At 34.2% G+C, this 26430-nt stretch overlaps 1 protein-coding gene across 1 annotated transcript; it reads left to right on the top strand.

Moving 5' to 3' along the window:
- The first annotated feature begins 24220 nt into the window (after positions 1–24220).
- Positions 24221–24694, top strand: LOC129066831 (ubiquitin-40S ribosomal protein S27a-like). The gene has a single exon (XM_054568614.1). The coding sequence runs from the start codon at positions 24221–24223 to the stop codon at positions 24692–24694; it is 474 nt and encodes a 157-aa protein (XP_054424589.1).
- Positions 24695–26430: the final 1736 nt, after the last annotated feature.

Raw genomic sequence — 26430 nt, 5'->3', positions numbered from 1 at the left:
TCATCTGCATCTCTATAGGATAAAAATTTTGAAGTCAACATGTAACCTCACTAAGTCTCAGGCCTTTAATCAATAGTAAACAGTGAATTCAACTAAACACATTCCCCTCACACCCATATGACACTGAAAGAAAAATACATTTTAAAAAAGAAAAATTGTTATACATATTATACACTGACAATCTTAAAAGTTAGTTTTTAATTATATCAGGGAAATAGCTCATAAAATGGTGAAGAGATATGACTGAAAGCAATTAATATTTCTTTTAAATATAAAGGTTTGATGCAATTTAATAACAAGGTTCTTATGTGATTGTAGATTATTTTGAGTAAGAAAAATGTATTATGAATTATTAGTTTCTATTTTTCAGTAATAAATTCAAGCTCATTTATATCTAAACTTTGTTTTGAACAGTTTTACATTATAAATAAAATTAAAGTGTCATCTACATAGTTTCTGAAACAATTAACTGTATATACAAAAAGTAAACTACAATATCCATAATATTCTTTTATTTTATTATACAAGGTGAGGCAAAAATAGGTTCACAGTTGTGAATACACAAAACACAGTTTATTCCTGTATATTATTTATGAATTGTTTTATTATTTTCCATATGAACAGCCATAAACCTACTATTGCCCCACTGTGTATACATATGTATAGTATGGTTTATATGTATATATAACAGTCCATATATAACTCCATATATTGGGTTGGCCAAAGAGTCTGTTTAGATTTTTTTCCATAAAATAAGACACATTTTTCATTTTCACCAATAATTTTATAGATTTGGATATTTTGAGTATGCTGACTCTCTCGATGTGGCATGTTGATTGTTCTCAATTAATATCTTGATTGATCTCTATCAACGTCAACTGGTCTACCCTACAGTGGAGCATCATCCAGCCTGAAACCTCCAGTATGAAACCTTGGAAACCACTTTTGAAATGTTCAGTCAGGCATGACACCTTCTCCACACACTGCACAAATCTTTTTTAGCATTTCAGTTGCATTTTCACCTTTCTTGAAATAAATAATAAAGCATAATATGCTGAAAATTTTTTGTATTTTATCTTCAATATCAAAATTGCTATACAAAAGCTTGCCAATTCTGTTTTTTTTAATGCACACTGATATGACAGTTGTCACAATAGAATCTAACAAAATTGTTTCAAATGAAGTTAAAGACAACTACATGCTACTTACAGAAAAAGACCAAAGTTTTTGGCCAACCAAATAGTTTTAAAAACTACATAGGTAGTTTTAAAAATTGTAATTTTATAAAAGGTGGATCAGAATTTTTACATTGTTAAAAAGTTTTTCATACTCAATAATACCAAGTAGAAAGTACATTTTTAAGCAACCATATGTAGCTATGGGAAGGCTTCAAAATATTCTTAGATACCTACATGTATTTCACTAACTGCTACAAGAATTTTCTCAGATAAAAACTATTAGAGTATTTTGCTCCTCAAAAATCACATAGTGTATCTATGTGATTTTTTTTATAAGTACCCTTTTCTTCATCTATTACAATTGCATCCACCTACACTGCTCATTTTATATAACCAGAACAGGATGACATAAATATAAGTTGTCCCTTACACACTTAGATATCAAGTATGAGGCACAGGCAGAGACCCAGAAATAAGCCAAAAAATTTATTTCAGAGGAACTCACTGGAAAATATGTAAAAAGCATTTTAAAACTTCTAAATATTAACTATTTCATTTAAAGTGCAACCAAATAATAACTGAGTTGCTTTTCTGAACCTGGTGCTTGGCTGCATGCTGTCGGAGAAACAAAAGTCATACTTCCAGAGCTTTCAGTTTACCCTGCTAGACAATTCCCTTATTCTGAGAAAGCTGATAATTGCAATATTTTATCTGTATTACAAATCAAAATTTGTGTTTGTTTCTTTGTTGATTCATAATCTGAGAGAGAGTTCAGGACTAGTACATCATCAAGACTGACATCAGAAAGAAACAATAAAACACATTCACCAATTTAGCAAATAATTACAGAGTACCTACAAGGTACTAGATGCTTTGACAAACAACTGAAGTTAACCCCATTAAGTCCTCCATTTCCAGATGCTATCTATGATATTGTAGATAAAAATCTATTCGCATGAAATGAAATATTTTGAAAATTATCAAAGAGTATATATAACCAAATATAGTTTGTAATCCAGTAGTACTAAAACATTGAAACAATTCTTGACATCTTTACTCGTCTCATATTCCATATCCGGTCCATCAGGAAATCCTGCATGCTCTTCCTTCAAAATCTCAAAAATCCAAATACTTTTCATACCCTCTTTTGTCTGATCCACCATTATCCTAACCTGGACATAGCAGTAAGCACCTATGCAGTTACCCGGCTTCCATCTTTGTCTTCCTATTGACTGTTCTCAACACAGCTATCAGAATAATAATCTGCTTGAAATTTAAGTCAGGTCATATAACTCCCCTGACAAAAACCTGCCCCAAATCTCCCATTTTGTTTACAATAAGAGCCAACAACTTGACAATGGCCTACAAAGCCCTACCTGGTGTGGCCCTGATTATCTCTCTGACTTGTTTTCTTTGGCTCTCCCGCCTGCTGACACTTTATTTTCCATACATAATAAACCTACTCTCACCTCAAAGATTTTATACTTCTTGTTTACTGTGCCTTGATGGCTTTTCAATGACAGTACCTGAATGTCTCCCTAGCTTCCTTCTAGGTCTCTACTTACACATCGGCTTATTAGAGACTTTCTCAAGGACTGCTATCAAAATATATAAAATATATGAAATAATAATATACTTCTGTCCCTTTCAACCTTGCCCTGTTTGTTGTTCTTCATAGAAGTTAATAGCCATTGGTCACACTAGATAGTCACTATTTTTTTTTCCTTTTGTGTGGTTTGCCAAAAGATGAGGTAAGAGAATTCTGGATAGAGGAAGTACAGAACTGTTTCATCAGCACAGAGCACAGTGGAGCTGGAATGGAGAGAGGGAGAGGAAGATAGAGATGAAGAGGGAGCTGGCGAGAGAGAGAGACTGAGATAGGGGTTAAATGAAAAGATAAGCAGAGGAGACATGGTGAGAAATTTGAATTTCATTCTTGCTATAGTGGGTTTTTACGTATTTGATTCACAAGGTGTAAGTGATAATATTGAAAGATCACTTTACTATGTGGAAAAAAGTTTGTGGTGGAGTGTGTGGAATATTTTCTGGCACTCCCTCTTCACTTTCTTCCTTTGTCTATTCTGGGAGGCTGATCTTTATAGGCAGTATAATCAGACACTCTGGCCTTCTGACTTCCATTAGGTTTGGCCAATGGCAGAATTCAAAGGGTGGAAGGAGAGGGAAACTGGGGGAAAGTTTCCCTCCAAAAATACACCTGCTGAGCTGAGGTTTAGAAGCTTCCATGTTCCTCTACTGAAGGCCTCAGCTACTAAGTTTGGCGGGGCCGGGGGGGGCACGGGGGGGGCATCCTATTGTCACTGCTCACACCAGGTTCCAGTCACCCTTCACTTGTCCTGCTTCTTATGACCTTGGACTGGGCCAGAGATGTTTGACCATCCCTTCATAGCAAGTAAATCAAGAATGAGTTAGGAAGCAGCTATGGAAGTTCACAAGAGAGATAGCTTAGAATGGCATAGTGTCAGCAGAGATAAAGATAGATATGAGATATATTTTGGTGGTAGAGCTGTAGGACTTCACCGTCAGACTGTCATTAGGAGACTTTTCAAATAGAATAAATAGGAACTTCTATGTTTGTACTGATTCTAGCTGGATTGTTGAGTCATATGAAGAGACAGAGAAAAACCAGGGTGATGGAGTACAGTATGGAGGAGGAAAATATCAAGTTCCTTTTTGACGTGTGGAGCTAAGTTGTCTCTTTGGCACAGAACTAGATTAGGAGGTTGGAGGACAGGCAGATAAAAGTGTGAAAGTTGTGTGCACAGAGGTGGTGTTTAATATCAGATAACTGGATAAGGGGATCATGTTAGATAAAAGCATGAATTTAAATTTTAAAATATCAGGGCATAGCCCTTCCAAAAGTGGAAAACTCAAACATTTAGAAATTGAGTAGAGAAGGAAGAATCAGAAAAAGTGACTGAGAATAAGCAAGGTGCTGTATGAGGTGGTAGAGATGAGAGAATCAGAGTGTAGTGTTCCAAAGGCAAAAAGGTGTAAAAGTTATTGCATGAAAAGCAATTTTAGTTTAGGTGTGGAGTGAGAGTAAAATTAAACTAAACAAAAGTTTTCATTAGCATCCAGTCGAGCTCATTAGAGAGCTCCTCTGAGGATAAAAAATAAAAACATCACCTACTAATAAAATGTTCCTTTGTTTTATTTATGTATGTATTTATTTAGTACTTAATTACTGACAGCTGAGGACATATTTTTCTTGGCACTATTTTTTTAAAAGATTTTATTTATTCATTTTTAGATAGGGGGTAGGGAGGGAGAAAGCAAGGGAAACATCAACGCGTTATCGCCTCTCAAGGGCTCCCTACTGGGGACCTGGTCCACAACCCAGGCATGTACCTTAACAGTGAACCAAACCGTCCCTTCGGTTTGCAGGCCAGCACTCCATCCACTGAGCCACACCAGCCAGGGTTCTTGGCACTATTTAGAAAATTGTGCTACTCACCGGTAGGATTCACGTGTTCACTGCCTTGCCCCAGTCACTATATGTTTATTCATAATAATCTATTACCACTTCATCTTACCTGAATTATATGACAAATTATGTTTTACAAGCAGAATAACAATAATCACAAAACAAATTAGAAATTCAAGATGATATAAGAATGAATGTACTGTCATCCAAAATCCTATTTACAGAGTTTTCAGTATATCCAAAGACCTTTATTACTTTTTTCATTGACTGGCTTTAAAAGTAATTATTTGAAATCTGGATGCATAAAATGAAACTATACTAGCTATATGGTCTCTTTTATTAATGGATTTCATGGAGTATTTTGATTAGAAAAAGAATTCCATTGTTAAATATACAATCATTTTTGGAAAAAGTGGCACATTTATTCCTTAAGACTGTTTTCTTCCTTAATATTACACCAAAAAACTATTAAAAGCAATAAACACACACAGTAAAGTTGCAGGGTACAAAATCAATATACATTAGTTTGTTGTGTTCCTATACACTAAACAAGAAAAAATAAGAAAGAGAAATTAAGAAAACAATACCTTTTACAGTCTCAAGCACAGCAAAACAAAAAACGAGGGATACATTTAACCAAGGAGGTGAAAGAACTGCATACTGAAAATTGTAAGATATTGTTAAAAGAAACTGAAGACACAAAGATATGAAAATGCTTATTAACATTGTTAAAATGTTCATGTTACCTAAAGCAATCTACAGATTCAATGCAATTTCCATCAAAATCTCAATGACATTTTTCACAAATATAGGATCAAAAAATCCTAAAATTTGTATGGAAGTACAAAACACCTTGAATGGCCAAAGCAATTTTGAGAAAAAAAGAATAAAGCCAGAGGGGTTACACTCCCTGATTTCAACTCTAACACAAAGCTATAATAACAGCAGCAGCATAGTATTAGGAGAAAAACAAGACACACAGACCAATGAAACAGAATCAAGAGTCAGGAAATAAACCCACACGTATATGGTCAACTAAACTAACAACTAAGGAGCCAAGAACAGACAATGGAGAAATCTCTCCTGCAAATGGTGTTGGCTTATTTCACTTAGCATAATGTTTTCCAGGTCCTTCATGCTCTTTCAAAGGGTAAATTTTTCTTTTTATTTGTTTATTTTTTTATTTTTTTATGGCTGAGTGGTATTCCATTGTGTAAATGAACCATAGTTGTTTTATCCATTCATCTATGATGGACACTTCAGCTGCTTCCAAATCTTGGCTTTTAAAAATAACATTGTGATGAGCATAGTCTTTCAAATTATTATAAACCAGTAAGAGAAAGACAAATACTATATGATTTCACTCATATGTGGAATCTACTGAACAAACTGAACTAACAAGAAAAATAGAGAGACTCACAGATGAGAGCAGGTTAACAGCTCTGAGGGGGAGGTTTAAGGGTGGTTAAATTGAGTAAAAATAAAAAATGGTTCATGGACATGGACAACAATGTGGTGATTACCGGGAAGGAGGGAGGTAGGTAGAAGTGGAAGAGAGTATAAGGGGTATAAATGGTAGTGGAAAAATACAGTAAAAAACTATTTAAAATTTTTTAATTAAAAAATATTTTAATTAAAAAACTTGTAAATGGTGTTGGTAAAAGCTGGACTTCCATCTGCAAAAGAATGAAACTGGACCACTATCTTACAGCACACATGAAAATGAACCCAAATTGGATTAAAGAGTTGATGTAAGACATGAAACCATAAAATACACAGAAAAAAAACACGAGAAGATTGTTCCTTGGCATTGGTCTTAGTGATGTTTTTGTGAATTTGACATGAAAAGCAAGGGAAACAAAAGCAAAATAAACAAATGAGACTGCATCAAACTAAAAAGCTTCTGAACAGCAAAGGTACCTACCAACAAAAGAAAAAGGTACCCTACTGAGTGGGAAAAGATATTTGCAATTATATAGCTAATAAGGGGTTAATATCTAAAATATATAAAGAACTTATACATCTTAATGACAAAAAAATAATTAAAAAATGGGCAGAGGATTTGAGTAGACATATTTTCAAAGAAGACTGACACAGATATTTGATATCAGATATCATTCATTGCTAGGGAAATCCAAATATAAATTACGATGAGATATTATCTCATACCCGTTACCTGTTAGAATGGCAACAATCATCAAAAAAAGACAAAAAATGGCAAGTGTTGAAGAGGATGTGGGATGAAAAGGAACCCTCGTACACTGCAGGTGGGAATGCTTGTGAGTGCAGCTACTATGGAAAACATTATGGTCAGTCTTCAAGAAATTAAGACTAGAACTACATTTGTATGACCCAGCTATTCCACTTCTGGGTATTTATCTGAAGGATATGAAAACACTCATTCAAAAAGATATATGCACTCTTATGTCCACAGCAGTATTATTTACAATAACCACCTAAGTGTTCATTGATGGATGAATAGATAAAGATGTGGTATGTAAATACAATGGAATACTTCTCAGTCACAAAACAGAAGAGAAATTCTGCCATTCGTGACACCAAGGATAAACCTTGAGGGTCTTATAGTAAGGGAAATAATCAGACAGAAAAAGAAAAAGAGCATATGATTTCACTCCTGTGGAATATTAAAATAAAAAACAAAACAAGCTCATGGAGACAGACAATACATTGGTAATTACAAGAGGGGAAAGAAGGATAGAGGGAGGGCAAAATGAGTAATGGGACTTAGTTGTTTGTTGACAGATGGAAACCAGACTTTTGGTAGTGAACACAATGCAGTACATGCACATATTGATTTATAATGCTACACATCTGAAACTTATATAATGCTAGAAACTAATGTTACTACAATAAAAAGTATTTTTCTTTTTTCTGTTGAAATTTCATAATTCCAAATGTTTTTAAATAGTAATAATTTTATTGTTTTTTTCTCTTGCAAATATATCATGCATTAGTAACATGGTTCAATCTCATTATTAGGATAGGATTAACTGTATTGTCAATAAAAACCTGGTAAAACTAAAAAGATTTGAGTCATAGAATGTATTTTTAATTTTACTGGATTTTATTATAAATATCATACCAGAGTTTCTTACTAGTTATCCTATTTTTCAGATGATTTCTTTAAAAATGACATTCCTCAAAGTAGTGTAAATAAGAATACAATATATATAAAATGATCTGTGGGCTAGCTTTAACTTTTTTGTTCCAAATTTTAAATCTTTCAGATGTTCCAACTGTCTCAGTCTTTAAAAGAATCAAACAAATTAGAATGCAAACTGACTGATTAAGATTTTTTATCTAATATGAAAATGAATGCTTTGATCCAAGACATGGACAGATGGCTAATGCAGTAATTAAATGAAACATGGATCTGTTTTGTTTTGTTTTATTAAGATTTTATTTATTTATTTTCAGAGACAGGAAAAGGAAGGGAGAAAGAGAGGGAGAGAAACATTGGTATGTGAAACGTCAATCAGTGCCAACTGGGGACCTGGCCTACAACCCAGGCATGTGCCCTGATGGGGAAATCAAACCAGTGACCTATCAGTTCGTAGGCTGGTGCTCAACACCAGCAAGAACATGTTTTTTACATTTAGATAAACAATATCTAATATAATCCCTCTTTTTACTTAAAGATACCTGCATCTCTCAAACTTCCTTCCCAGCTTCAGAGTTGTATTTAAATAAACCAGAGTGTAAACAGATTAAAAGTGGATTACTTCAACTGGGATATAGGTCATCATATTCAAAATAGAACATAGTGGAACAAAGCCCACTCTCAGAGCAAAAACAAGAGAGACTTAACATAAAGCTTTACTCTTACTCTCTAACACTCTTTAACACTCACTCCTGAAAATACAAAATTTTGCTTATGTTACTTTTGAAATTGCTTTTTTCTATTTAAAGGAGAGTATAGAAATTTTTTGAGATGGGAGGATTTGTTGTTATTGTTGTTATTGTTATCATTTGTTGAACTTCCTATGGAAATGAGAATTATAAATACAGCTTAAATTTGTAAAATAGACAATTACATATATTTGAATAAACACCTTCCTTAAAAGATCCAGCTTTCATGGATTGCATGCCTTAACTTTAATAAGGTGTCAAATTTCCACAGTATGGGTTTGGTTTCTCCATGTGAAAAAAGTAATGAATTGACATTTATTGACATAAACTCCATGGATAACTGTTAATTTAAAGTAGTAGCTATTTTTTGAACAGTTCATCAGCTTGTACACAAGTTTAGAGAGTTTCCCATCTGATATCACTCTAGTGACCTAATTTGGAAATGACATGTACCTGGTATTAATATTTTCTTCTACTGATTTTTTGAGATATAAATGCAACTTCATTTTTGTCTTCTATCATCTATTAAAAATTTAATCAGTGGAGACAATTTTCTCTGCTGGCAGGGGGAAAAAAAAACTCCGGCAGGATCTATGACATTTCTGGTGACTCGGAGGTAATATAAATCCTATGGTCACTTTAAGTTGTAAACAATCTTGACTCAAAAATTATATTGTCAAGACTAATATGTTAAACAGTATTTTAATTTCCAACCCTCTAGTAGGCAAGCTGCTGACCTTCAGGGGAGAACTGTTTAGTGGACCCTACTTCCTCTTTTTTCTTTTAACTTTTTCTTGACATATCAGATTTACAGATACATTGCAAGAATAATACAGACAATTCCCTTATGCCCTTTATTCAAGTTTTAAAAATTGTTCAATAAATAAATATTTTACCATATCTTTTTTTTATTCTACTTTATACATAATTTTTTCCCTGAACTATATGAAAATAACTTGCAGTTTGCCTCTTTATTCTTTAATGCCTCCCTATATAGTTCCTAACAACAGGATGTCCTCTTATATAACTTCAGTATCATTTTCAAAATCAGAATATTATTGATACAACACTATGATCTACTCTGCAAGCCTTATTTCAGATTTTGCTAATTGTCCCAATAATATTCTTTATAGCAAAAGAAGATCCCAGGTCACACATTGCATTTAGTTGTTATGTTTCTTTAGTCTCCTGTGTTAATCTCAAACAGCTCCTCTGACATTTAGTGTGTTTCAAGATGTGTGCCAGTAATTTTGCAGAATGCACTTCAATTTGAGTCTGTCTGATGTTTTCTCATGAGGAGAGTCAGGTATTTGGCAAGTGCCCCACTGAAGCCATCTTATGTTCTCAGCGTATTCTATCAAGGGACACATGACGCTGATTGCTCCCATTACTGGTGATGTTACTTTTGATCACTTGGTTAAGGTGTTGTTTGCCAGGTGTTTCCACTATAATGATACCACTTTTCCTTTGGTAACTAGTGAGTATCTTGTGGAAAGGTACTTTGAGATTATGTAAAAAGCTGTTTTTCCACAAAGTTTCAACTTAGTTTTGCCATTCCTTGATGATTTTTGCCTGAATAGATTGTTGCTATGATGTTTACTAAATGCCAATTTTAAATTCCATCATTTCTTTTATAGCTGTTATTTGGTACTCTACTATAAGAAAGGGTTTTTCACTTCGTTCCCCATTTTCCTCTCATTATTCTTTCCTCCCTCCCTTCTTCTCTTACTGTGGGTGTGGGCTCATGGATCCTTGTTTTATTTTGTGTTACACATTATTTTGTATCATTATTTATTTTGATGCTCATATCCCAGATTTAGGGATCCCTTGAAACCAGATCCAGAATTCTTTTGACATGTCTTATTCTTTAATCATTTCATTTTATTCTGCAAATTAAATATTCCAGACTCGTCATGAACATTCTGTTATCCAGCACTGGCATCAGACATTTCTCCAAAGAGGCCTAGTTTTGCGGGGGAGGCGGGTTATTTTATGGAAAAGATGTTTAGAAGTCAAGGTCTGAGGTCTAGGTGATAAGTGCCTGTTTCTGGATACTCTCAGCAAAGCAGCTAAGAAACATGTACACACACGTACACACACACACAAGATACAAACACATACCCTTATCAATTGCTATTTTTATTTGTCTATTAAAAAAATGTGTAGACTTAATATCTCTAGTTTTAACCCACCACCATAGGGTTCATTCTATCCTCTCCCCTCTATTATCCAAATTCTTATGCCAACAGTGGCCACAATATATCTTGTTATTTGCTCAATCTTAAAATATACAGAATATAGTTCCAGAATTATCAATACTACCCCATGCTACCCGCTAAGAGTTTAATATTTGTTTATAGTTGTTTTTTTGTCTTTAACCTGGGAGCATATGAACCAAACACTATGTTTAAATTTTCCTAAGGGTTATTTTTTTTTCTCCTCAGTGTGGTTATGCTATCATTGTTAATACAACTCATTTGTTTGTTTCTGTTTTTATTACAGTTTGGGTGTTTCCCCTATTCTTATTGATTTCATTTATTTTTACTCACTGATTATGTGAACTATAAACATGGTTTCAAAAATCAGAGCTGTCCACAGAGATGCCTGTCTTACCATCTTCCTTCTGTCTTTTCTGTCCTGTCCTCATCCATCTCCTGCAGGTAACAATCTCGTTACTCTCTGGTTTATTCTTCATGTATTGTATTTTGCACAAATTAGTTGATACATGAAAAATTTCTTACTTCCCTTTCCTTCTTACGCAAGATATTTCTTTCTATGTAAGTGGTTTCTTTTGTATTTTTTCTATCTGTTTTCTGAGGACGAAATGTGGCCCAATGCCTATTGTTGTGAATTAAGTTTTATTGGAACATAGCGGCACTCATTTATTTATGCACTGTGGCTATTTATATGTTACATGGTATAGCTGAGTATTTCAATAGAGAATTTACAGTCCCCAAAGATCAAATTATTTATTTTAAGGTCTTTTATTAAAAAAAAAAAAAAAAAAAAAAACCTCCCTCTGGTCCCTTCAGAGAACATCTCTACCTGGTTATTGTTTTGTATATGAAGTCTATAGATTTCTGTATGTTAGCTTTATATCTTACTAATTTACTGAATTCCTTTATACTATGGCTTAGTTTTAGCTTTATTCTCTAGGGTTTTCAGGTATACAATCATATAATCTATAAATAGATGTTCCTCTATTTGGATTCTTTTTTTCCCAGCTTTTCCACCCTTAATTTTTCCCCCTCTTTTTTAATCACATTAGCTAATATCTTAAGTAAAATGTTGAGCAATAATGGAAATAGTCTCTCCCTTCTTCATGATCTTAGTGGAAATACCTCTACAGTTTTCCCATTCAGATATTACCTTTAGAACTAATACCTTTTTATTTAGGATTAACTGTTTTACTATGTTAAGATAATCTCTATCATTGGTCTAAGAAATAAAAATGCAGGCCAGTGAAAGAGAATGGGGAATTCTGATACAAACTCACATACATATGATAAGTGAATTTCAAAGTTAAGATAATAGAAAAATGTGTCTTTCAACATATGGTACTCAAAGAAAGAAATATTTATGTGCAAAACCATAAACTTGGACTTTAATTTCACATCACATATAAAAATTAATTCCAAATAGATTATTCATAAAACAGTGTACGAGCTAAAACAGTGTACATGTCTATACGACATGTAGAAGAAAACATAAGAGAAATTTTTCATGACTGGATGAGGTAAAGATTTCTTAACTGGCACACAAAAAGCACAAATGATAAAAAATAGATCATAAGACTTCATAAAAATTTTAAACAATTGCTTTTCACAAAGCACTGTTGTAGAAAGACAAGTCTTAGACTAAAAGATTATCATTGCAAGTGATAGATCCAATAAAGCACTTATATCTAGAATGTATTCTTATAATCAATATAGGAAAACAAAAAATTTTTACAGTGTAGCTCTTACCCTTAAGTCTTTGATGTTTTGACTTTTTTATGTATGGTTCAAGATGGCATACAACTTCTTTTTGTCCCTGTAGATATTCAATCATCCCAACACCATTTGTTAAAAAAAAACTCTTCTTTCCCCATCTAATTGTCTCAACCTTAAATAACTTTTTAAATTTATACTTGAATCTATTCTTCCTCAGATACTTTGTATTTTAGTTTTTATTTATTATTTTTCTTTCTATAATATTTTCTTGGGTTTGAGCAACTCTCATTTTCTCTTTCCTGCCTCTCTTCATTTTTCTACCTAGTTTTGAATTTTTTATTCAAAATCTGTGTCTTTAAATATACATTTATAAGTATGTATTACAAGCTATTGAACTCACTCTTAATTGTTCTGCTACACACTGTCATATAAGTACTGCACGCTAACCGATTGTGCCACTGGAGCTCCTTAATTGTTATAATTTTCTTTACTGTCCCATTTCTTTTAGTAGAATTCACATAAGCTGAATTATTTGGATTCTCATTTTCTATTCTCTTATTAAAGTAGTCATATAAGCAATGCATGAATGTCTGAAAGCTATATACAGAACTGATTATTTGCTGTGATTTATAAAATCATTAATTCAAAAGTGTCCCTTTTGGTCAGTGTGGAGCTGTCATTTCTTGACTGATAAGTTTATTTTCAAGGCAAAATTGGAGAATTTTGTGCAGTTCAATTTTTTTTAATTTTCTTTTCTAGGATTCTGAATTTCCTTCTGTTTTTCTTTTTTGAAAATTTTCCCTTTATTACAGAGTCTCCAAAAGGCTTCCCTCTCTTTCTTTTAACCTCTTCTTTTCCCTGTATTATTACTGCCTCTCCACATCCTGTGCACACTTTTAAGCTCTTTTCCTTTAACTAATACTCAGATCTACCAAAATGTTTCCCAAGAATTCAAAAGCTTGGTGTAGACTGACTGACTGACATTTCTCAGGCCAACACTAGCTCTCCAATTGTCTCTCCCATGCAATTTTTTTTTAGACCGCTTTTCTTCTTTTATGAAGTCTTATCCTGGAAGCCTGGAAGCACAGGTGATAGCTCACAGAGAGGTTTTTATTTTTCTATAATAGATTGAAATTTGAATGTTTTCCACTTCCTAGATAGGTTGAGCATGTAAGCTTTTTGGAAGTTATTTATTTTTATTACCTTTCTATGTTCTTAAAAGGCTTTGGAGTTTTCAGATTTATTCCTGTATTATTTTGATGATTCTACAGATGTGCAACGTAAGACTCCAAAAAGACCAGGTAGAGACGTTTCCTTGAAAGCAGTGAGATAAACAGACTCTAGAGGTCACACAATGTGTGGGAGTCAGTGGAGTGCTAACCTGCCATAGTAGGGACACCTCCCAGAGCATCCTAGCATTTGATTTAGGCTCCCCCAAATTTCCACGCTACAGGGTTAGGGCTACTCAGCTCCTAAAACAATGACTACTTGAAAACTTAACAAAATTCCAAGCAACCCTGGAGAGAATTAAGCTTATCCATCCATAAAATAAATGGTTGCACCTCTGGCTACAAAGTGCCTACACCTACCTCCTTCAAACATATAGAACCTCCCTCCACCAAGAAATACCATAGTCCCATTCAGCCCCTCCACTCAGCTCAAACGCTGGATCTTTGAGGGAAATGAAATCCTATCCCTTAGATCCAGATAGGTCATCTATGCACTAAAAATATATATATATATATATATATATTTTCCTCAAGTTTTCTGTTTTCCCAGAGATATCAACCCTCCTATGCTATAGAATAACAGGGACAAAATATTTTCAGTGAAAGTTCACAATGGAATAGAAAGAAACATAGCAATCATTAATCAACTACACAAATGGTCCTGATTAGAAATCTATTCTCTCTTTTCTGTGACTCTCAGCTCCACCTTCTGGAATTTTCCTGCTTGTTTATTTTCCTCCTTGACCACAACTGCAATGAATGTTGGAGACATAATACTTTGGATCTTCTAGAATTTCACATGATGACTCTTGCTCATACAAAACTGGTGGGCTTGCAGTTGTATTGATTTCCAAATAGTTACAATTTTTGTTTTTCTTGGGTTTATAATTTTTTTTTAGCAAACCAATTCTCTAAAAATAGTATAGGTTTGCTCTGTTTGATTGCAGTTTCTGGCCTCAGTAGGTACACTGAAAATGTTCCTTTTAAAACATGATTCATAAATGTAATATTTTTTCATATGTTTATGAATCGTCACTATTTTACTGTTAAATCACAAATAACTGACTCCAATTTGTTTTGCATTTCCACTAACAAATTCTCTCTCCATATACATAGAGTCTATGAACCATATTTCAACCTTTTGCCTATTTTATTAATGAATATTAGTAATAGAGTATTAATTACCATCATAAAAGCATTTTTTTCTGAAGTGGGTCTTCATTTGATTTGGTCTAGAACACTATTTATCTTTCTCAGCGTTTACACACTTTGGAATCTTCATTGTTTATTTTTAACCTTGCAAGATTTCTGCCTCCTCATACATTATAAAGAGTATAAGGCAAGTTCCAAGTGTAGTATCCTGCACATAAAGGGCACTCACTTACTATGTACTGAGTTAACACATGGATAAATGGGAAAGAATGTACCTCAGTTAAACGTGTGATACAGCATTTCAGAATTATTGTTTTTAATGCCTCCTGAAACATTACTTTTTAATGGCTCACAAGCACAGTACATGAAAAAATGGGAAGAAAACTCTAAGCAATCTCAAAGTTCTACATTGATTTTTGAGCCATGCTTAAATACTTGACATGGAACAGAACATACTCTCAGTAAAAGTAGGCATTAAGCTGATGAATACTTTGTCCCCACAATCTGCCTGGTAAACTAATTCCAAATGGACCTCAAGAGTTTCCTGGGCTTGCTGTTCTACCTTGTCATCCCTCCCTGATACCTGAGTGAAATCTTCAATAGTGTGTCACTGTCAAAAATGTAAGGAACCCAGGAATGGCCTTTCTTCATATGGAAAATTGACAAAAAAAAAAAAAAAACCTCAAGAACTTCTTAATCTTATGGTTTGGGGGCATGTTATCTGAATCAGTAATATAGCAAACGTAGAAATTCAACAAAATATACCAAATTAAAAAATCATACTACTTCTATAAGGATACAAACACACATTTTACACTTTAGCAAGTTAAATATAATGGAAAGGTTGATATAACATTATCAAATGTAAGGTATCAAAAAATACTGATAATCTGACAATATGTTGTTCTGAGATGTCTGCCTGACTTCAAACCTAAAATTTTTAATTATTATAAAACTATTTTAAAAGGAAGATCCTTTTGGTCCTCTGTGGTTTCACTTTCCATGCTAGCATACTCTTACCCTGCAAGGATGAAAACTTTATTGAGCAATAGAATATAAAGCAAGTTCAAGGCTAAGGAAGTTGCCTTTTTCAAAAGAATGCCAATACATGATTTTAATTGATTTCTGGATGTTAGTTGTAACAGGTAGCAGCTCAGATTGAGCAGTAGAAACTGAAAGCTCCTGGTGTGTATATATTTACATCTACATACATATATCAAGTTAATTATATATATTTATATAACTATATATATCGCAGGTCATAAATATATAAAATCAGATAAAATTTATAATCACATTTATATTTAATAATTTTACATATTCCTCAAATTAGAAATATATATTTGGATAGTAGTAAATATTATTTTTAGGGATTCAGACAAACTCTGAAATGATAAAATTTATCAACCATCAACTCCTCTGTGTAGTATAATATTGTCATTAAATTTTTTTACAGGAAATAGGTTAGAAATAAATGGAAAGGATGTGTTTATGTGTGTGAGTGTTTTGTGAGGGGTGTGTGTGTATAGTTTTCGAAAAAGCCATTTTCCTCGCAACAATAGGAGATAATCCTCAGTTTTATTTAATACACATTTTTCCTAATTTCTTGCTAATTGGAGGATTCATCTGCATTTTCCAAAGAACAAGCTCAATATTACACCTCACAGAGTTCCCAAGAGAACAATTAAGATTCAATAAAATGTGTAGTTTTTCCCTAAAACAAAGCCAACACCTTCTCCAGCCTGAATTCAGACAGCAGAAGAGGTCAGAGAGGAACTCCATAAGACTAATCCATCCACAAAAGAAAATTATGCTCATGCTGAGCATGAACTAAGGATAAGTTCAAGACTCTGGTGTGTATGTGTAGGGTTTGTACAGAAAGTTTACAGCCATTTAATATGAAAAATGGAGATATTTACTGAAGAAGATACAAGAAACATTGTACATAAGGCAATGATGTTTCAGTTCCCTTCAAAGTAGGCACCCATGATTCACCTCCAGTTATGGCCTTCTTGAGGAAATCTATTTCATTGGTAGCAGTTTGAATCAAGTCATTTGCAACTGCAGCACAATGTTCCTTCTGCTCTGGTGGCAGAAGCCATGGAACAAATTTTCCATGATACATTTCATGCCAGGATCCTGTGTCAAAATCTCAACACAGCAGTTTTTGGAATCCCCAGACCTCCTCCTAGTTCTCTCACTGCCTGTTGTTGATCTTTGTTGATTGCAGCCTATACACATTGAACATCCTCAGGTGTTCTGCTTGTTGCATGCCTTCCAGAACATAGATCACTTTCAACAGATTCTCCACCACCTCTGAAATGTTCGTGCCACACTTTTATTTGTGCTGCACTCTGATGCCTTCTGAATCATCTGAATAGTTCCCATGAAGGGATGTTCAAGCTTAACAAAAAATCTGATGCAGATTTTTTGCTCTACCCGCTGTCATTCTGAATGCAATGGCCACACAGTCCACATGCCCACTCCGTGGTGTCTACTGCTCTCAATGACTAGTACAGTGAAGTCATCATGGTTCACACACACACATTCCAGTCCACTCTCCTTGGCTGCCAGGTAACATCAAAGTTGAGCAAACCATTTTTGTTATATTAACAATGGCTGGACTTTTCCAAGACAATTTTATTTATATATACACACATACACATATAAATATGTAAATATGTGTATATATGAAATATATGTATACATATACACACATATTATTTACATATATCATGTTAGTGATTGGTCTAAGAGTCAATTCTACCTACCCATTCAAGTCATTTCTACATCCAGGAAATTTGGGTTGTTGTATGATCTGTGTTATAAACTTGCTTTCTCCATCCTGCTGCCTAAAGTCTGAGGGAGACTGGAACAATAAACTAGAAGGTACTTACCTCCCAGAGACTTTGCAGATCAGAACTAAAATTCCAGCTTTAAATTGTATACCTAGAGACTTCTGTGTGAGAAAAATGGACTTCTGATTGTTTGAGTCATGGATACTTACATTTGTATCACTTGTACAAAAACCTAACCCGGGGTGTCCAACCCGAGGCCTGCGGGCTGCATGGAGCCCTGGATGGCTTTGAATGCAGCCCAAGACAAAATTGTAAATTTATTTAAAACCTTTTTTGCTCATCAGTTTTCATTAGCGTTTGTGTATTTATACCAGAGCTTTGCATGGCCCTCATGATCTGGTCACTGGCTACTGCTCTGCTCCCATGTGCCTCCCACCTCTGCCCGCCCTGCAGCCATCCACACACACACAGCAGGTTCACGCCCTGTGATATTTCCTTTGCCTATATCACTCCCCCACCCCCACCCCCACCCTGAGAAATACATGGCTCTTTACTGAGGCTTCTTGTTCAAATATTATTTCATTAGAGTGACCATTCCTGATTTATACAAAATACCCATCTTTTCTTTCCTCTACCCACTTTCCCTTTCCTGTTTTTCCAACTTTGTTTTTCTTTCTAGAACCTGTGATCTAAAATAGTACCTATTCACATGTTTGTTTATTGCCTGTCTCACTTCACTAGAATATAAGCTTCATGAGTTCAAGGTGCCTTTTTATCCATAGCTTTAACTCTACTACCTTGAAGAGTGCCTGGCTTACTGTAGTTGAATGCCTAAAGGAATGTGAGTGTATATAATACAGAGCATAAAAATACAGCAGTTAATTAATATTACCCCATGACTGAAAACAAAAGAGTGTTGTAAGGGTTACGTTTTCAAAATTAAGAAAGCTGCAAATATTAAAACTCCTTCCTGCCAAACAGCCATGGATATTCAATCATTTTGTTCTAAACAATGCAACAAACATGGAGAAAATTAATAGTATTAGAGGGCCCACAGAGTAAAAATGTCATGGCTAAAGAATAAGCAGCTTTAGTTGGCAGTAGACAAAAACATTCAAGTTTTTAATTTTTGTGAGTAGTGTAAGACAGGGGTCCAATTTTATTGTTTTACATATGACAATCCGGTTTTCCCACTACCATTTATTAAAGTGACATACTGAAAACAGATGCTTCCGTTTCTATACACTAACAACAAAATATCTAAAAAAGAAGTAAAAAATATTCCTTTTACACCTCACACCTCTCAGAATGGCTATCAATAAATCAACAAACAAGTGTTGATGAGAATGTGGAGAAAAGGGAACCCTAGTGTACTGTTGGTGGGAATGCAGACTGGTGCAGCCACTGTTGAAAACAGTTTGGGATTTCCTCAAAAAACTAAAAATGGAACTGCCTTTTGACCCAGTGATTCCATTGCTGGGAATGTAATCTAAGAACCCCAAAAGATCAATTCAAAGGAACTTATGCACTCCTAGTTCACAGCAGCACTACTTACAGTAGCCAAGTGTTGGAAACAGCCTAAGTGCCCATCAGTAGATGAATAGATTAAAAACCAGTGGTACATTTACATAATGTGATACTATGCAGCAGAAAGAAAGAATTCCTCCTCTTGCAACAGCATGGATGGAACTGGAATCAATTATGCTAAGTGAAATAAGGGAGTCGGTGAAAGACAGATACCATATGATCTCACTTATAAGAGGAATCTAATGAACAAAATAAACTAATGAGCAGAACAGAACCAGAGACATGGAACAGACTGACACCTGCTAGAGGAAAGGAGAGAAGCAAGGAATGGTGGAAAGAAAGGGAAGGGATTAGTCAAAGAATGTGTGTGAATGACTCATGAACATGGAGAATGGTGTGGAGATTGACTGTGGGAAAGGGGGTGGACTGGGTGGAGGAGAGCAAAGGGGGAAAAATTGAGTCAACTGTAGTAGAATAAATAAGAATAAAAAAATATTCCCATTACAATATCATTAAAAAACACTTAGGAATATATTTAACCAAGGAAGTGAAAAATATGTATACTGATAACTGTAAAATTTTAATGAAGTAATTGAAAACAACACAAATAAACAGAGAGATGTTCCATGCTCATGGACTTGAAGAATTAATATTGTTAATTCTACCCAAAGCAATCTACAGATTCAATATAATCCCTATGAAAATTTCAATTTTATTTTTACAGAAATAGTTAAAACAATTCTAAAATTTGTATGGAACCACAAAAGACTCCAAATAGCCAAAGCAATCATGAGAAAGAAGAAGCCAGAGGCATCACACTTTTCTAGCTTGAAACTATATTACAAAACTATAGTGATCAAAACAGAATGGTACTGGCATTAAAACAGACATACAGATTAATGGAACAGAATAGCGATTCCAGAAAGACACTTGTGCATATATGGTCAACTAATTTATAACAAAAAAGCCAAAAAATATACAAGAAGGAAAGAATAGTCTATTTAATAAAGTGTTTGGAAAACTAGGTATTTACATACAAAAGAATGAAACAGGACCCCTATCTTACACTACATACAAAAATCAACTCAGAATGAATTAAAAACCTAAATTTAAGACACAAAACTGTATAAACTCCTAGAAGAAAATATAGGTAAGCTCCTCAACATTGATCTTGGCAATGATGTTTTAGATGACACAAAAACAAAGGCAACAAAGCAAAAATAAACAAATAGGGTAATACCAAATTTAAAAACTTCTGTACAGCAAAGAAAGTCATCAACAAAATGAAAAGGCAAACTGCAGCATGGGGAAATATTTGTGAATAATATTTCTGAGAAGAGGTTAATATCTAAAATATATAATGAACTCATGCAACTCAATAGCGAAGAAAAAAATCTGATTTTAATAAGGGCAGAAGAACCGAACAGACATTTTCCCTAAGAAGATATACAAATGGCTATCAGTACATGAAAATGTACTCAATATCACTAACTAATAGAGACATAAAAATCCAAACCACAATGAGATATTTCCTCACACCTGTTAGAATGTTTATCATCAAAGAGACAAGAGTTAAATGTGAAGATACATTAAAAAAAAAGGAATACTTGCATACTATTTCTGGGAATGTAATTTGATACAGCCATTATGCAAAACAGTATGGAGGTTCCTGATAAATTAAAAATAAAACTACCATATGTTCATCCAAGCAGTCCCACTTTTAGGTATATAACCAAAGGAAATGAAAACAGTATTATCAGCATCCCCATATTCATTGCAGCTCTGCTCACAATAGGAAAGGTATAAAATAACCCAAGTGTCTATGAGTGAATAAATGAATGAATGAATGAATATGTGACATATAACCAAGGTCTGTCCAGAAGGTATCAAGCCATGTACTATGAAAAATAGAGATATTTATTGAACAGGATACAAGAAACATTGTACATAGGACAATGACACCACAGTCCCCTTCAAAGTAGGCACCTTGGGACCTCACAGAGTTCTCCCAATTGCCATCAGCTGCCCCATCATATTTTCCTGAATCTCATTGACAGTCTGAAATCTATTCCCTTTCAAAGGTGATTTTAGTCTTGGGAAAAACCAAAAGTGGCAGATCACCAAATCTGGGCTGTAGTGGGGCAATAGGGGGCTGAATCACTTAGGTGATTTGATGTTTCACCAAAAAACTCTGCATGAGATATGATGCATGAGTGGGCATGTTGTCATGAATGAGGCTGCCAATCACTGGTTACCCATAGCTGCAGCCTGCTGAGTCATCCAAATAGTTTCCATGGAGGAATGTTCAAGCTTAATGCAAAATCTGATGCAAATTTGTTGCTCTACTTGGTCAGTCATTTTCAATGTGACGGCCACACAGTACATACGCTCATTCTATGGCGTCTACCTCCCCCAAAGACTAGTACAGTGAAGTCATCATTGTTCCCATATACACATTCCAGTTAATGGCTGCCAGGTTACTTTAATGTTGTACAAACCATTCTCATTATATTAACAATGGCTGGACTTTTTCCAGACAGAATTTGGATGTGCACACATACACACAAGATGCAAGACATGGTGGGGGGGGGGTGTGTTGTGTGTGTGTGTGTGTGTGTGTGTGTGTGTGTGTGTGACTATTATGCAAAAGAATGAATTCCTGACATTTGTGACAATGTGGATGGAGCTTGGGGAGATGCTTATTTCATGCTAAATGAAGTAAGCCAGCCACAGGAAGACATACCTTATGGTATCACTGTTTATATGTGGAATCTAATAAAAAGAAGTCCAACACACAGATACAGAGTAGAAAAGTGTTTGCCAGAGCCTGGGGGTAGGAAAAACATGGAAAGGTTAGGAAAAAGCTACAAACTTTAAGCTATAATATGAATAAAGGTTGATGATCTAATTTATAACACATGACTATAGTTGATAACATGTATTGTGTAATTGAAATTTACTAAGAATGTAGAACGTATATGTTCTTGTAAAAAACAAAATAATTTATAATATTTAAAAACTGGAAATACCATCTAGAGAGAAAATGGATAAAATGTAGTATATTAATACAATTGAATACTCCAGAATAATTAAAATTTAAAAATGAACTGCTGCCTATAATAAAATGGATGAATCTGACAGACATAACATTGAACAAAAGAAGCCAGACACAAGAGTACTTACGTGAAATTCAAATATAATCAAAAGTAATACATGCTGATAGGAATTGGTTATTTGAGGTTATTGATTGAGAACAGTAATAAGTATTGTTTTTTTTAAAGATTTTATTTATTCATTTTTAGAAAGACAGGAAGGGAGGGAGAAAGAGTGGAAGAGAAACATTGATCAGATGCCTCTCACATGCCCCCAATCAAGGACCTCACCCACAACCCAGGCATGTGCCCTGACCGGGAATCAAACCTGAGATCTTTTGGTTCACAAGATGACAGCCAATCAACTAAGCCAGACCAGTCAGGGTAGGAGTATTCTGTAGTAGTGTTCCATATATTAATCTGAGTCTAAAATTCACTGAGTTGTGCACTTAACATTTATACACATTACTATAGATATGATATACTTTAATAAAAAAATATACTTAATCCTTGGATGATAGGGCATGTGTTAACTAAAAATTTCTTGTTTGTGCTGTATTCAGGTTAATTTGTATTGTCATAAGTAATTTCTATCTATATTTCAGAAATACTGCCAGTTTCTCATCTTTCTACCCAGTTGAATGTAGGACATCTATTTATTAATTACTTGACATTCTATTTCATTAGCAGATTCTGTTTCTCCTGGAAAATTTTCCCAATTTGAACAACCTAAAGAGCACTTAGAATTTTGAATAATCTGAATAAACTTGCCTAAATCAAGGTTATCACTTTGAAGTTCAAAAATCCATTTGAATGACCAAATATTTCTGTGTCAAAGAGTGTGATTTAAATTACAGCAGAAATGGAAATAAAATTCATAGTAAAGCAATGCGATAGGAAGAAAATGAATCTAATAATATTTTTATCACTTTTTCTAGAAGTACCAGATTAACATAATCTCTAATGCCTTCATAACTCAGACACTGCCGTACCCTGAGAAGCCAAGGAATCCAGTGAGGCCGGCACACTTTTTTTTAATAAATAAGAGTTTTGTGTGCCTTTTGCCTTTACTTAATCGAAGACAAATATATAAACTAGAAAGAAACTAATACCATTCAAGAAGTTTACAAAATATACAATATTGAAACATATTAAATTACAGTCCACATTTTAGGGAAAAAATAATTGTTTTAGTCAGATTAGGCCACTATAACCAAATCTCATAGACTGTACAAATTGATTTTCTTACAGGTCTGGAGGCTGGAAGTCTGAGAACAGGGTCCCAGCACGGTACAGCTCTCTGCCTTCTGGTCCTGTGCTTGTGGAGAGTAAGAGATTTCTCTTCTTTGTCTCATAAAGCCACTAATACTATTAGATTATTACCTCATTTAGCCCTTAATTACCTCCTAAAAGTCGTATCTCTAAATACAGACCTTTGGGGGTTAGAGTTTCAACATGAATTTTAGGGGGAAGTAATTCAATCCATAGCAATAATCTAATAGTTAAAAGTAGGAACTCTGAAGTTAGTAATCAAGGTCAAATCTCTGACTCACCACCTCCTGTATGATCTTAAACCCTCTATGATATGCATTTCTCATATGTAAATCAGTTAATAATACTCACCTAATAGAACTATTGTGACATTTAAATGAATGCATATATGATATTCAAAATAGTACACAACTAAGTTTTATCAAAACATAACTGACATAACTTTGTATTAATTTTAGGTATATACCATTGATATGTGTTACTATCACATAATATGGTAATCATATTACTAAATGATTACCACAATTCATCTTCACACAATTATAAATTCTTTTTCCTGCGATGAGAACTTTTAAGATCTACTCTCTTAGCTACTTTTAAATATAGAGTATTGTTAACTATAGTCACCATGCTGTACTCACGGCACTTATTTGTCACTAATCGGTGTTTTAAGAATCACTACAATCGCTTTCCAACCTGCCATCTGCAGTGCAATCACCACCAAGATGCAGATTTTCATGCAAACCCTTACAGGACAGTCTCTCATTCTCGAGGCTGAGCCCTCAAATACAATAAAAAATGTAAAGGTCAAGGTCCAGGATAAGGAAGGAATTCCTCCTGATCAGCAAAGACTGATCTTTGCTGGCAAGCAACTGGAATATGAGTGTGCTTTGTCTGACTACAACATTCAAAAGGTGTCCCCTCTTCATCTTGTGTTGACACTTCATGGTGGTGCTAAGAAAAGGAAGAAATCTTACACCAAAACCAAGGAGAATAAGCATAAGAGAAAGGAGGTTAAGCTGGCTGTCCTGAAATATTACAAAGCACAAATATTTTGCTATGAAGATGGCAAAATGAGTTGCCTTCGACAGGGGTGTCCTTCAGATGAGTGTGGTGCTGGTGCTTTTATGGCCAGCCACTTTGACAGACATTGTTGTGGCAGAAGTAAGGCCATCTTGTCAAGGAGGCAGACTTCATAGAGAGGCAGTCTTTGATGAGTCCTTGGCATGGAACATGAGCCTTATCTTAATTTTATGCCATGATGAGTAATAGGAGAAGCATAGAAATCTATAGGCAAGTAAAGTAATGTAGGTTTATTTAGCATAAATGTTTTGCTAAGTTAATTCTACTTTAGAGATAATAGTGAGAATTCTGGTGTCTCCCCCTGAAATCTCTAGGATTTTTCTTTTTCCAGAAAAGAGAAAATGTCATATGAGGAAATATGCTGATCGAGACTTTATGCAAACTGTTTATGTTCTGGGCTAAGAGCTCACTTAAGAGCAATCTCATTTAATAACACAATTGTACTAAAAATTTGATTGAGAACTAGAAGCCACTTTTTCATTATCTTACTCTATCTCTGTATTTGGCTTTGCAAATGTGCTTCACTTTATTTTATAATGACATTATGCCATTTTTTAGTTGGATAGTTATTGATTGACTAAAAGTATTATATGAGAAGGACCTGGCAAGTGTCCACAGCAGCATCTCCAAGACTGAAAAATAATTCAGAAAAAGAAGTCAAGGTCATTACTCGGTTGCACAGACAAGGAGACAAAGTGGATCAAAGATTTCAGTGGCCTGTGGTTTGCCACAATTGAACATGAAAGTCAAAAAGAAATTGGCTCATTGTATATGTTAGTCCTGCATATAACTATTTACTGGAAAACCCTCTCATGGTCAGCATATCAAGAGGCCTCCTTGGTGCCCTCAAATGGTTTCCTGGAGAAAACTCTTCACCATTTATTTAACCTCAGGATTTATTTCTTTATTCAGTACATATTTCTAACCTTGGGCTATAGCAACAAAAGAACATTCTTCTAGAATTTAGGAGTGGGGGATAGATGAGTCAATGGATAAGGGGTAAAGGGAAAGTTGAGGAGAAAAAGTGATGGTAAGTGGAAATCTTTAACGCTAACCATCCTTAATATTTTCGAATTCATTAGATTGATTTTCATTTTGTTTACCTGTGGTAGGATCTTCATGCTATCAACTAATTAAACTACCAATGTATGCAGTTTCTACCTATCTGATGAGACTATGCAAAGAAAAGTCAATATAATGCTATGCAGTGAATAAATATTCAAGAAGGACTCGGCTATTGATTTGATAAGCAGGATAAAAAGACAAATACTCTTAATCATCAAATTACCTCCCTCTATTGTTAGAGGAACATCTAATTAGTGGAACATCTAATTGTGTCCCTGTGGTATTGCAAAGGGTTGCCTATGTGCTTGAGTCAGTTTATTAGCACAGTTTATTTTGTGACTTTACAGTGACCACATTATTTGTACAGGTAATGAGAAACTCCACAAGTGCTTAATTAGTATTGTACTGTAAGTGGAACTGAGGTTAGGGGCTTATGGAAACTGTATTAAATCAGTAGTTAACTATAAATAGGGTACGACTTTAAACAAATGTGTATTATATTGAAAGACAGCAGAGTTGGTGTTATTTTGTCATGCTAATGGATTATCATTCTAACCACCCTACTACTAAAGTCCAGTCCTTGAAACATAATTTTTTCCAATAAGATTCACTAACCATAATTGTCACACGTAAATCAAAACAGCTTGTTTTAATTAATGGCTTAACCTAAAAACATTATTTAGATATTAACTCACAAGAAAGCAATTTGTAGCTCAAGTAAAATTGCTCATGGCCTACCAGTTTATAATAGACTATTTAATTTTAGTTAACTGAGACCTTCATTTGC

Source organism: Pteronotus mesoamericanus, unplaced genomic scaffold, assembly GCF_021234165.1.
Source record: "Pteronotus mesoamericanus isolate MK-2021 breed Mesoamerican mustached bat unplaced genomic scaffold, CSHL_Meso_final contig_20, whole genome shotgun sequence".
Classification (NCBI taxonomy): Eukaryota; Metazoa; Chordata; class Mammalia; order Chiroptera; family Mormoopidae; genus Pteronotus; species Pteronotus mesoamericanus.
The sequence above is the reverse complement of the archived record's forward strand: the minus strand, read 5'-3'. Positions and strand labels throughout refer to the sequence as shown.